The sequence below is a fragment of the Carcharhinus amblyrhynchos genome, chromosome 12 (genome assembly GCF_965287045.1).
Source record: "Carcharhinus amblyrhynchos chromosome 12, sCarAmb.v2.hapA, whole genome shotgun sequence".
Classification (NCBI taxonomy): domain Eukaryota; kingdom Metazoa; phylum Chordata; class Chondrichthyes; order Carcharhiniformes; family Carcharhinidae; genus Carcharhinus; species Carcharhinus amblyrhynchos.
The window spans coordinates 84,882,209-84,895,719 of NC_137335.1; the positions used below are offsets into that span (position 1 = coordinate 84,882,209).

Below are 13,511 nucleotides of genomic sequence, written 5' to 3' on the forward strand. Positions count from 1 at the left end.
CTTAACTCCATATGCCTTTAATTAGCCCCTGGCTTTCTGTTGTTCTACATGGAGACTCTTTATTGGATACATATCTTGTAAATATTCTTATCTTCTCTTACTTCAGATGCAACAGATTTCCTGACATTTGACTTGATAGATGAGATTCCCTATTGGGAGCATGAAGCTACAAAAATATCCCTGTAATATAATCCTCTGCAAAGGAGTCACAGATTGATGCGTATATTAACCAGTGTCCCCAGAAGGAACTCGTCTAACTGCACATTAACAAGCTAAGTTGAGAAAAACAAGGTCAAACCACCCCTCCCCCCAACTCCATCCCCAAATTAATTCAATTTTAGCCTGTCATACATCAGCTCAAAGGCCTTCTCAGTATATCGCCTAACTATTCCAAGATTCTGGCCTTAAATATCCCTTTTTCTAACCGATCCCAGCTGTTGATTGGCCGTTGTGTAAAGAAATATGGTGTTGTCTATCGTAAATTTAAAATAATGTAATCACTGGGAGTAGGATTGGTGTTGGAATGAATAGTGAGGCAAAGCCTACAAACCAATGCAATAGCACCGCTACGTTCTCCAAAGACTACACATGCCCAAATGGATAGCTGGCTGCACACACCCCAATGGCTAACTCTCCCAATGCTATCCTCCACATTTTTACAACTATGCTTCAAAAGCGTCCGATTTTCCCTTGGCGGGGTGCGAAGGAGATCAAGCAGAATAACTATGTTGCATGTCCCACTTATTTTGGAAGTAGTGCCAGATTTCAATCAAAAAATGGAAACCATGTCAATATTTTCTTTCTACAGGGTTCTGATTTATTCATGTTTCAAGCTTTAAAAGAGAAAAAATATGGAATCTGTCCCCAACTTGACTTTGATGATGTAATTAAAAGCAGTTAAGTCCAGCAGATACTGAAAATCTATACTTTATCTTCCTTTTTTGGCTTCTGGACCTTCCATTTTTGATTCCCATTCACTCCAGTGGGATAAGTTATGCTTTCTGTTTGGTTAGGTATGTATGGAACAAATGAGTTTTGGAGTTGAGGTGAAATTGCCAGGAGTGTGTTTAAAAAGAGCAAAACGAGACAGTATCCTGAACTTAAGGCATTGAAACTAATCGAGAATCTAAAGAAATAGTGCCTGATAATTGATTAAGTACAGCTTGGAGTGGAACTGATAGAGGAAAAATCAGAAGATTCGAACTTCATTCTGTGAAGAATATGATTCTTACTGATTGCCTGCACTGGAGAGTCGATAGAAGGGTAAAAGGGATGTGAAGCAGATGGTGGGCAATATATGAGATTCTATAATTGTCTGTATAATATCAAGATTGCTGGGCCATATAGTATTTTTGCCCTTGTGGTGTGTATCAGCTAGCGGGCAGTGGCTGGGGAGCATACCAGTGATTAGCTAGCATTGCAGCTTCTAACTATTGTATCACAGTTCTCCCTTGTATTTCATCTGGAGGCTCTGGGTGACGATGAGACCAGGCTCAGCTGTTGATCAACCTTCATGGTTGAAGAGTCGACTGACAGACACCATCCAGGTTTTTACATGAAGAAATGGGCAAGGTAAGTCTGTCAGCAAAGGATGAAAGGGCTGGGACTCTTATTGCTCAGCGGTGTAACAGAAAGGTTCTGTTAGAATGTACATAATGTGAGTGTTTAATCTTTTGGAAGTCCAGAATGAGTGGTTATCAGTATAAAATGGTCACTAATAATTCATTAGGGAATTCAGAAGAAACTATTTTACCCAGGGAGGGGTGAGAAGTGGAATAGGAAGTGATTGAGGAAAATAGGATAGATGCACATAAAGGGAGGCTAGGGTATGAATATGAGAGAGAATGGAATACAGGGTTATGCTAATGGCACAAGATAAGGAATGATCAGAGGAGGCTTGGGTGGAACAAAATGACGAGAATTGACTGATTGGGCTGAATGGCCAGTCTCTCTGCTGTACATTCAACAGAGCTCCAAGAAAATTTAACAAGGGAAGTTGAAAAGCTAAAGAAATTGCAGGAGTAAGTAGGACTAATTAGATAGCTCTTTCCAAAAGCCATCAGACACACAGGCAGAATTTTACCAAAACTGCAGAATGTTGACTGGGGCAAGAAAGCTACTGTGAAACTCACAGGCTGCACTGCCGGCTTTTCTTGCCAATTTGATCAGTAAAGGGGAAACAAGACTCACACAGTCAGCTGGAAGGTCGGGACATAAGAAAGCTGGCAATCCCAAGATTTAAAGGGTGCCTCAATTTCTGATTTAAATAAAAGGTAAACCCCCCCGCCACCCATGGACATTGAAACCCTCCACAAACACGGGAAAACTTCTCAATCACAGACACCGAGACTCCTCGAGTATATTTAGAACCCCACCCCCACAGACAACGAGGCTCCAAATGCAGAAGGCTAGCACCCACCCCCCCATGGATAAGGGGGAAGTGCCTCCACATGCAGAAGGCCAACCCCACTGCCATGGATAAGGGGCACACTCAGCAATGGCACTCCCCATTTGTCTGGGGGCACTGCCACAGTGCAAGGGAGCAAAGCCCAGGTATGTCCCTCACCATCCAGGGGCTATACTTATCTGTGCAAGCTGGGTGTTTGATTTTGAAATCCCCAGCAGTGATTTGCACAGGGATGACATCATGCCAGGTGGGTGGGAGAATACAACAGGGCAGACATTGTATCTTGATGCCCACTGTTGAGATGATAATGCACGCAAATCAGGCTTACGCCTTTCTCAGATATGGATCTGATCACGTCATCGGAGAGGGGCTGGGAAGGTCGCAAACCCAAACCTCACTGTCGAGGTTCATGTTTTCAGCATCTCACGAGATTTGGCCATAATAGACCACCTATCCTGCCTCAGCATTGTAAAATTCTCTGCTGTCATGAAATGCAATGCTGTTGGCATCAGTGAAACACTTTACTGTGTCAAGAGAGGGAGAGGCTGATGGGGGGTGTTGGGTGGGGGGGGTAAAGATGGGAGGATTATCTATTTAAAAATGGGTGATATTTTGCATAATGATGTAGAGGTCTTCTGCTTTGTATCTCAATGCTTCATTGTTCATCATTTGTGAAGCTTTTGGATCATAGGAATTTACTCAACTCCTTCCTTCTCTGTCAAGAATGTCTTGTCTTACAGTTCTTTTAGCTCATTAAAACTTTATTTTTCCACAGAGCATTTGCCAAGTGCATGCTGCATGTCAGATTTACAGATAATTGAAATTAACATATGTGCCTTTAGGCACAGCCAGAGTACACACCATTAATATTCTGGATTTTCCTGAAGCGTTGTGCACAGAATGACACATGCACTCTGCTCATTGACATTAGCAGATCCTCGGAGCAGAAACTTTGGCTGACAGCCAGAAATATTCTATCCTCTTATTTTCCAAAAACAATCTTCTTACAAATGTCAATTGTTAATGTTTGTCTCTTCCATTTACAAATGAGGAATCAAAGGGGTTGTTTCAATGTCAGGAGAATGTGTTTACTTTGTATCCAATAAATTAATTCCCCTGGTCCTAGTTTGTGGGGTGGAGTTCCCCTAAAAAAAAATTCTGAATGTCAAATTTATGTGAAAACTGGAGTAATTCACACTGGTTTTTCAGACAAGAATCTCCCACACTCTGTGCACTGCCGAGGGCACCAACGTGAATATTATTAAATTACAGGGGGTGGGGAATATCCCCATTGGAGCACGCTGAGTGAGCCACTGCGCACGTGTCCATGTCAGTGCTGAGATTGGTGCGTGTGCAGTGGTCCTGCACTGCTGGCCTCCCAATTGCTGACCAGCCCTGTGACCCCCGCAACGATGGCTCTCCTCCCCCTGCCCCCCCCACCAAGGCCTGATCGCTGGCCCCCTGACCATTCCTGTGCCCAGCCACTGCCCTCCTGGCCCACCGTGATCTCATGTAATGCCCCTCCCTCACTGATCCCTGGCTGACAAATACCCCCTATGCAGTGCCAAGCTGCCCACCACAGTGACAAACCCCTATCCCCCCACAGTGCCAACCCCTCCCCGCAGTGCCAAACCCCCCCAGCAGGCTGACTGCACACCCCCCCATCTTTTGTGTGAAAACGTGCTTCCTGATTACAGTCCTGAATGGCTACCCTATTGAATCACTTTAAACTCCCCAATGAGATCATCCATCATTCTTTGATAATTAAGGAAATATAACCCTCAGAGTTTAAATCCCTGGATCTTGTTTCAGCTGCAGAACAGCCCCTCAATCTAACCTTTCTGAGATGCGTTGCCTAAAATTGAACAGTGTACTCCATTTGGAGTCTGAACTATATCTTTCTCTCCTCTGCAACTCTTGTCCATTCCTCTTCCCTTCACTCCACTACTGATAGCTATGTGTTCCACTACCTTGACCCTATGCCCTGGAATTCCATCCCTAACACTTTCTCCCACTTCAACTTCCTCCCCTTTAATTCCCTCCTTGAAACCATCTCTTTGACTAAGTTTTTGGGTACCCTTCTTAAAGCCCCTTGCTTGTCTCGATGCCTGTTTTTGTTTGTCTTTGTGAGGTGCTTTGGGACACTTATCTACCTAGATTTGTATCATCTACAACTCGGAAACATTACATTTAACCCCCAATTCAAAATTATTGATTATAGATGTGAATAGTTGGAGCCCACCTCCTTGCAATGTTCAACTAGTCACAGCCTGCCAACCTGAAAATGACACATTTATTCCTACTCTCTGTTTTTTATACATTAACCAGTTCTCAATCCATGTCAGGATATCAGTCGCTGAAAGTAAGTGTGCAGATACAACAGGCAGTAAAGAAGGCAAGTGGTATGTTGTCCTTCATAGCTTGAGGATTTGAGTATAGGGACAAGGATGTTTTGCTGCAATTGTGTAGGGTGTTGGTGAGGCCACACCTGGAGTACAGTGTGCGCTTTTGGTATCTTTATCTGAAGAAGGATGTCCTTGCTATTGAGCGAGTACAGCAAAGGTTTACCAAGGTGATTCCTGGGATAACAGGTCTATCATATATGGAGAGACTAAGTCGGTTAGGATTATATGCGCTGAAGTTTAGAAGAGTGAGAGACAATCTTAGAGAAACTATAAAATTCTAACAGGGTTAGACAGAGTAGATTCAGAAAGAATGTCCCCAATGTTGGGGGAGTCTGGGAGTCATAGTTTGAGGATAAGGGGTAAATCTTTTAGAACTGAGGTGAGGAGAAATTTCTTCACCCAGAGGATGGTGAATGTGTGGAGTTCACACCACTGAAAGTAATAGAAGCCAAAACATTGTCTGATTTCAAAAAGAAATCTGATCTAACTCCTGGGGCTGATGGGATCAAGGGATATGGGGAAGGAAGGATCAGAATACTGAATCTGATAATCAACCATGATCAAAATGAATGGCAGAGCATGCTCAAAGGGCTGAATGGCCTGCTCCTGCTTCTAGTTTCTATGTTGCTATATGTGGAAACGTAACAGAACTTTCTGAAAACCTAACTACACCACATTCATTGGTTCCCATCAGCCAGTCTGTGTGTTATAGTCTCCAAAAACTCCAACAGGTTTGTTAAACATGATGTCCCTTTCACAAATTAATGTTGACTCTGCCCAGTCCTGGCCATTATTTCCCAATTGTTATGTCATCATCACATCCTTTGTTCCAGATTCTAGCTTTTTCCCCATTACTGATGTCAGGCTAACTGGTCCGTTGTTCCTGTTTTCACTCTCCATCCTTTCTTAAATAGTAAGGTTATATTTGCTGTCTTCCAATCCACAGGAACCAATCCAGAGTCTATAGAACTTTGCAAAAAGATCACCAATGCATCTAATATCGCTACAGCCATCTGTTTTAACACTTTGGGATGTTGATCATCTAGTCCATTGACTAGAGACTGAACTGACCAGCCGTCCAAAAAAAGGTCAAAGGTTGGGAATTCCTGACTCGCCAAAACCTGTGCAGAAAGCATGGGAATCTTATTTCAATAAAATTAAATGTAATTATAGGGCTTCCCTGCAATACGTTTCCCCCATTCACTGAATATTAATACGTTACCGATGTGACTTCACGTCGGCGAGGTTCAGAACAGGTCTTTAAAAGTGTTAAGCAGTCGAGGGAAACCCACCATGAGAGCAAAGTTAAGTTTAGCCCCTGGGGAGAGTGACTGCCATGGTCAGTGCCAGGGGTAAGCTCTCTGAGAAGCCCCAGTTTGGGGGTTTGCCTTATGTTTTATGGGGGTGGGGGGGGGAGCGTGGTGGGCAGTGTGCGGTGGTGGGGAGAAGGGAGGAGTGGTGGGGGGGGATGTCCTGCTGTTTGTGATGGGGGTAGGTCACCCTGATGCTCGTGAGGTGGGAGAGGGCAAGTCCCCAATATCTGTGGGGGATGGAGGAGGCAGTCGATGGAGCCTGCGTTTGCCATCTCTATCAGGTCTTGCCCTGCCAGGATGGCGGCAAAGTCAAAGCCCCAGATTCTCTGTGCACAGAGTGTCAGAAAAGCAGGAGAGAAGACCCAGCTGAGCAGCTAGAGAGCTACATCCAGTTTTCTTACTGAAACCGACATTCTGAAAAAACATCAGAAGATTCCACTCTACATAGGGGAATAATTTCCCTGTGCATTATGTCTCATGGAATTTCTAACCCTTATTTTTACCCTGTTATATATCATCACCAATTTTTAAGTGAAAGTGAAGTAGTCAGTCAGATTGTTTCGAAAATGAGGAAGGAAGGAAGCTGTCTGCTTGGGAAACCGAGCATTGGCCAAAATTCAATGAATGAAAGGCAAGAGAATCAATGGCATTAAGCAAGACATTACGCCAAGTTCCACGAGATCAGCAGTTCAGCTATTCCATGGGATAACTTTAGTTCCAGTTGTAGAATCATACAGTACAAAAGAGGCCTTTTGGCCCATGGAGTCTGCACCAGCACAGACATGGCAGTGTCAGCTATGACATATGGAAGGCAATGAGGCCAAAGCTTTTAGGATTCTGTGCTTGCCGCCTATGCTCATGTCAGAATAATGACAACTAGAGGCATGACATTGCAGTGTGCGCCGGGACACATAAACCAAGCCCCACCAAGAGGCAGCTCCTTCAAAGATGGAAAGGTAAAAATTGGAACGATTATTGTCAGAACATAACATTGCGAGACAGCCCACACGACTTGTCTAGACCTACATTCCAGCAAACTCTGTCATTCCAATGATTTATGGTACCATAGAGACGTGATCACAAATATATAAACATGCTTCACTGAAGGGGGAATTGAAAAGTCATTAACAATGTAAAGGATAAGTAAACACTGACCTTGTGAAAATTTCCATAGAAGAGTTTCTTCATATCTTCATTGTCAAATGTGATGGTCTGAGACTCTCCTCTCTCATCCTTGTTGAAGTAGGATAGTGTTTTACTGTTGCCTGTAGTTTGGGGGAGGAACATCGATAGGTGTTACTTTTTTTTAATCATAAATTAAATGACCGGCACTTCCTACTGAATTAACCCATTTCTTAACTGTGTAGTGAGAATGTTCAGTATGATGAAAATTTTAAAACTGGTAAGAAATTGGTAAATAGTAATTATTTAATTATTGAAATAAGCTTCATCAAAGGGCAGCTAGCTTGGATGAGAACTGGGGAGAGAGGGAAAATAATTAATCTGGGTTGGTGTCGTAGCTAGATTTTTTTGTTTGGTAAGTATATCAAAGGATATAAAACTAAGGCGAGTAAAGGGATTTAAGCCCTCCCATGTTTAATGAATGCCAGAGTAATCTCGAGGAGCTGACAGTCCATTCCTGTCCATGTGTTCCAAAAAGTACTGAACGTTTTAGAATAAATGGCCTTGGGATAGAAGTTTCCTAAGGGCTCCTTCGATCTCATTCCATAAATTGGTCAGGTTTGGCTAAATGTGGGAATTTTAAACAAAGATGGAAACTTGTAAATCCCATTATAGAAACTGGTTAAGTTCAATTTAAGAAAATTTCTAACCCCAAGTGATACACTAAAATCTTTAACGGAACATTACTCTATCTAGAATAGTTTACTCTGTTCTTTACAAGTTACTCTAGTTCAATATTATATATCTTAATTTTAATTGACTCACGGCAATGAAGGAGAGCCAATAAAAACTCCTAAGAACAAATAAATACAAGATGCTGACGGATCTGTTGAACATGTATAGGATTCTAGTTCAGCAATTTCTGTACTTTGGTGTCTAGAATATGCAAAATGTTTCTATAAACTGCATTTCATGGACAGGGGTGGTTTGGAGGTGGACTACTCCTTCCACTGATAAGGAAACTCAGCTGTAGGTTAATGCATGCCAAGGAAGTCTACCCGCAGCAATAACACAGAGGGACCTGTGTTCCTCAGTGGGAGGAAGTCCCACCCATGGGAACTGACAATCTAATTGGTTGGCAGCTCCATCAGTCCCAGCATCGCCAGATGTCAGTAGTAGCTACCGAGACAGACAGAAGAAGCCAAGAGGATCATGGCTACCTGGGATAGGTTAGCCCCGTGGTCTTAGGGAGAGGAAAGAATCCTGGGGTGGTGGGGGTGTGAGTGAGAGGCTGGGTTTTGGAAGAACAGTGGCATGGAAAGGACACTTGATGTCTTGGAAAAGGTGCCCCTGATGTACACAGGGCACCCTCCCTTCTTTCCCACCTTTTCTCACATAGGCCTTAAAATAAAGCCTTGCCACCCCTGGTCAACTGCTCATGCCAACAATATTTTTGTTTGGACACAGTATCCCCACTGGGATGAGCTGTCAAAAAATTCCGGCCAAGAAGAAAATCTAGGCAGATGTCAGTAAACATAAAGGTTCCAGGCCTCACAAGAGACCTGCAATTCTAGGCTGGTATTCACCAGGCCCACTAACCCCTGGAGAGAACTCAAGTTGGATATTGGGCCTAAAATGGAATTCGCGCCAGGCAGCAAACCTGTTGCAATGTTCCCGAACCGTCCCATCAGTCCCAATCAAGTTCTTGCCCAGAGCGCCAAGTCAAGGTATCACTATCGAGGTGTCAGGGGACGGTGCAAAGTTTGCACCGGGGGTCCTGCGCATGGCCTGAAGAGAGCCCACATGAGAGTGTCTCTCTTGCTAGAGAGAGCTGGGGGGGAGAGGGGGAATGGGTTGAGGCCTCTGGCTAGAGGGGTGGGGTCACCCTCATGCCTGCATGATGTTGAGGGGAGGAGGTGAAATCAGTTCTTTCAGTGGTAGAGGGGAGGATTCCCCTCTGTTCTGAGCATTTTGGACTGCTTCCCTTGTCAGAGGGGGTTGCCAACTCATGGAAGGGTTTGTAGAATGGAAAGGTACCTGGTCGTCAGCACTGAAGGCACCCCAATCCCTGGAAAGCCGGGTCAGCCAATGTAATTCCCGGGCTGCATAAATTTTAAGTGGTTCAGATGGGACATTCCCACCTGACAGGCATTGCTAACGCTAGCGAGATCACTCCAGTTTTCCCACTGGAGGGGACACTTAGGGTGCAAACTGAAGAACTGCGCCCAGAACATTCAACTACAGACAACTAATGGTTTGTGCATTAAGAAGCACAACTTACCATCCAGAAGTACTCCAACCTCTGGCTTGTAATCTTTGTCCGTAATCTGCCAAATGGCGAAAGGCTCAGAGGTTGTTGTTGGAAGAACACGGAAGAGCATCATGATTGTATAGGTAGGTGGCAGACCATCAGGGTGAATTTCTCTGTGAGATAATGAAACACATTTCATTGATCAATCGTGAAGTAAATAATAAATGGAAGACTTGGACTGCTTCAGCACTTTATTACGTCCTTCAGAATTGTCTGCATGGATTTTATCTGGCTGCTTCGGTTTCCTCCAGAGGTCCAAAAATGTGCAGGTTAGGTGGATTAGTCATGATAAATGCACAGAGTAGCAAGGGTATGGAGGGTTGGTGGGCCTGGGTAAGATGCTGTTTCAGAGATTCGGTGCAGACCTGATGGGCTGAATGGCCTCCTGCTGCACTGTAGGAATTTTATGAATTACATCTATGGAATTGTTCACAAATAATGAATGGATTTTTCATCATCATAACGGCTGTTGGAAATAATGGTGGGTAAAGTTAATTATTCTAAAGGTTTAGCCCCTCTTGGGCTTATCCCATTATTTCTAAGGAACTTGCAGACAAATTTCTGGCTGACATGTCCTCATTTGGCGACAAGTCTATGAAGGGAAAGAGAGGGTTGGTACATGGGGACATGATTCAACAAAAAATGGGGAAAGTGAAACGGACATTATAGAGTTTTTTTCTCTTAGTTACATAACAAGGAAAACAAGCAGCCATTTTATATAAAGCAAGATCATAAAAAACAATGAATGAATCTCCGTTATTTGAGAAACATTGGCTAAGACAACAGAATTCCACAATAATTTACATTTATAGAGCATCTTTAATGTAGGAAAAAAAATCACAATGCATATCACAAAAGCAGATAAAAACTGACAAGCCAAAGGAGAAGATATTTCTCCTTCAGTGAGATGTTTAACATCAATCCAAGTATAAACACTCAGGCATTTGAGCCTTCAGCTTCTACAAAAATATCATCTCTTATACTGCAATACTGCAGTGGTGTGTCAACTTCGATTATGTGCTCAGGCTTTGATATCTATCAGACTTATGGTGAAGTATGTAAACACTTTTGGTTCTGATTGCCAAATTACTTGGGGTTTCCACAGAGATTTGTTTTTGAGCAAAATATTTTCCTTCTAAAATTCCCAAATTGGCAAAAATAGTAAGTCTGAAATACTGCCATATTTCACCCTCATACTAATTCATGCAGATTCACAGACTGGAAGAGATGACATGGTATATACAGTTAAAGGAAAGCTCCAGTTAAAGATTGTTGGTACATCATTTCAATTTTTAAAATAAGACAATGTCCATGTAAAAACAAAAATCAGGATTGACGCCTCTACTTTCCTCTCAATTCTTCTGTTTACTTGAAGTTGCAGTGCAGTTGTAGCTAAGAATCAGAAACAGGCTTTTCAGTCCATGAAGCCAAGACAAGTACCTATCTTCACATGAGTTTCACTTCCCTGTTCGCTCATAACATCCCTTCATATCCTTTCTTTCAAATTAAAAAAATCCTTTGGAAGGAAGTTTACAGCCTTTTCATCAAAGGATTGCAGAAATTCCATCGTCTAAGTAGCTCACTATAGGAAATTGAAAACCTCAATTCCCAACAGGCATTTAAAACTGAATGGAAAAGATATGACCTTCGTATAACATCTCATCTGACAAACAGTACTCTCATAATGCAGTGTTTCCCCAGTGCTATACTGAAATGTCAATCAACATTGTGTACTCAAGTCTCTGGAGTAGACCTAAAGCCATCAGCTTCTGATTCAGAGTCAAGAGTGCTACCAACTACGCCAAGCTGTATGCATCTCTATTTCTTGGCTATATTCCCTTTAATACAATGTCCCTTAATATTTGCACCATGTCTCTTAACTGGCATCCTATCAAATGACTCCTGAAAATCTATATGTACAACATTGCCATTCCAGAGGCCTTATACAATTGATCCGACCTTCATATCTACTCCACTGGTTCAATCGCTTGAGAATAAGTTAAGCATAATAGTTCCACACCCATTGACAATGAAGACAGTGTGGTTGAATGACTTGAAACTATCTTGTGAAAGATTTTAAGATGTTTATTCATCCTTCTAAGTACACTATTCATCTGTGGTCTGTGGCCCTACACAGGCAATTATCAACCTCAAACTCTCTCTGCTATTGGCAGTGAAACACTAAATGCCCAGGTTTTGTGGTTATAATGGCAACACAACTGCCAGTGTTTACTGTCATTACCAACTTCCTGCATGTACAAACGTGCAGTTAAATGCAAAAATCCAAAATTGCTGTCAGTGATTCCTGATCTTTCATATTTCCACAGAGTACACAATGAAAATCTCCACAGATTGTAATCTTTAGAAATTGCTGAACAGATGGAAATCTTCCATTGTTAATGGGCTGTAACTGGATCTTTAATAAAAAGTAACTACTACATAATTCTCAAGCCCTGGAATGTTAATTTTTACATTTGTGTAATGCCCATTATGTTAGAAATCCCATTTTAAAAAAAAACTTTTTAAAAACATTTACTTGTGACATTTTATCTTCTCACAAAGCAAATTTTGATTTCACAGTCTGTAAAATCCATTAAAAAAAGAAAATCAGTCCATTTTTACTTCTTAGTCTGCTGTCAATGAGAATTTTTTATTGTGAATGGTTGCTTAACCTGCTTGCTGTCATTACCACAGCTGGACTTGGTACCAGCTTCAATCTAACATCAGGCAAGGTGAAATCCATGTCACAGATTTCACTCGATCTTTGTCAGTGAGCACCATTAATCCACTGCTGGCTGCAAATTGTGGACCATAATGTACCATGGGGTATTTAATTATTTCAGTTGATATTTTCCCCCTAGTAAAATCAGTTGTAAGGCCTAATCAACTCAAATGCAATTCCTGTTTCCCAGTAAAAATAGGGGGGGGGGTGGGGGGGGGGAGCAGTTTAGATCAGAGTTGAGGAGGAACTTCTTCACTCAAAGGGTGGTGAATCTCTGGAATTCTCTGCCCTGTTCAATGATATAGCCAATTCCCTTTTATAAATTACTATCTATCCGTGACTTAAATATGTTCAGCGAGGCCACCTCGCTGAACATATTTAAGTCACGGATAGATAGGTTTCTGATAGACAGGGGAATTAAGGGTTATGGGGAGAAAGCGGGAAAGTGGAACTGATCCACTTCAGATCAGCCATGATCTTACTGAATGGTGGGGCAGGCTCGAAGGGCTAGATGGCTACTCCTGCTCCTATTTCTTATGTTCTTACGTTCTAAACTATATACATTGTTAAATACAGGGAAATTTGCCAAACTGAGAAGTTTAAATGGAAAAGAGGATGGTTTGCCTCTATGGGGGTATTAGAATCCCAGGGAATTCATTAGAATAGTGCAAAATCTGAAGGTGAATATTTGTAGGAAATGTACAGTTTTGTCGAAGGTGAAAACTCTTTCTTGTGTTTTCTAGTTTTAGAGAGAAAAGCAGTGAAAAAAGAGATTTGAGGAAGTGACTGAGAAAGACAGAGGGTCCTTGTTCAAGGATGAACTTTTGACTGTTGAATATAATTGGCCAAATATCAACTGCGGTAAGTAATTATGTTTTTGCCTGGTTGGTTAACCACTTGTCAAGCCGTTTATTTAGCGTGATCGTAGATTGGGCTTTCCTTGAATTATATCCCATGCACATTATTCAGTTGTTCTATTTCACAGAGCTTTGGGTGTGCCGTGTCCACAATCTATGCTCATCTTTTGGTATGGATTCGTTCTTTACAATCAAACATTGTCCAAACTTTTCAGCAAGATTGATGAATATTTCCTTTTGCTGTAACCACAACAGTGCTCTATAAAATGAGCTTGGGAAAGCATCAATCCCATCTCTAGTATTAGAATCATTAGAACGCAGAAGGAGTCCATTTAACCCATCACGTTAATGCCAGTTCTTTGAAAGAGCTGCCC

At 42.2% G+C, this 13,511-nt stretch overlaps 1 protein-coding gene across 1 annotated transcript in view; it reads right to left on the reverse strand.

Annotated features, from left to right (window-relative positions):
• col12a1a (collagen, type XII, alpha 1a) overlaps window positions 1–13,511 on the reverse strand; it is a 257,960-nt gene that overhangs the window by 72,343 nt on the left and 172,106 nt on the right. Inside the window, exons 49-50 of the mRNA XM_080200857.1 lie at window positions 9,529–9,671; window positions 7,281–7,390 (exon numbers count right to left, since the gene is read on the reverse strand). Of these exons, the coding sequence (XP_080056983.1) occupies window positions 7,281–7,390; window positions 9,529–9,671 (253 nt within the window). The remainder of the gene's footprint in view (window positions 1–7,280; window positions 7,391–9,528; window positions 9,672–13,511) is intronic.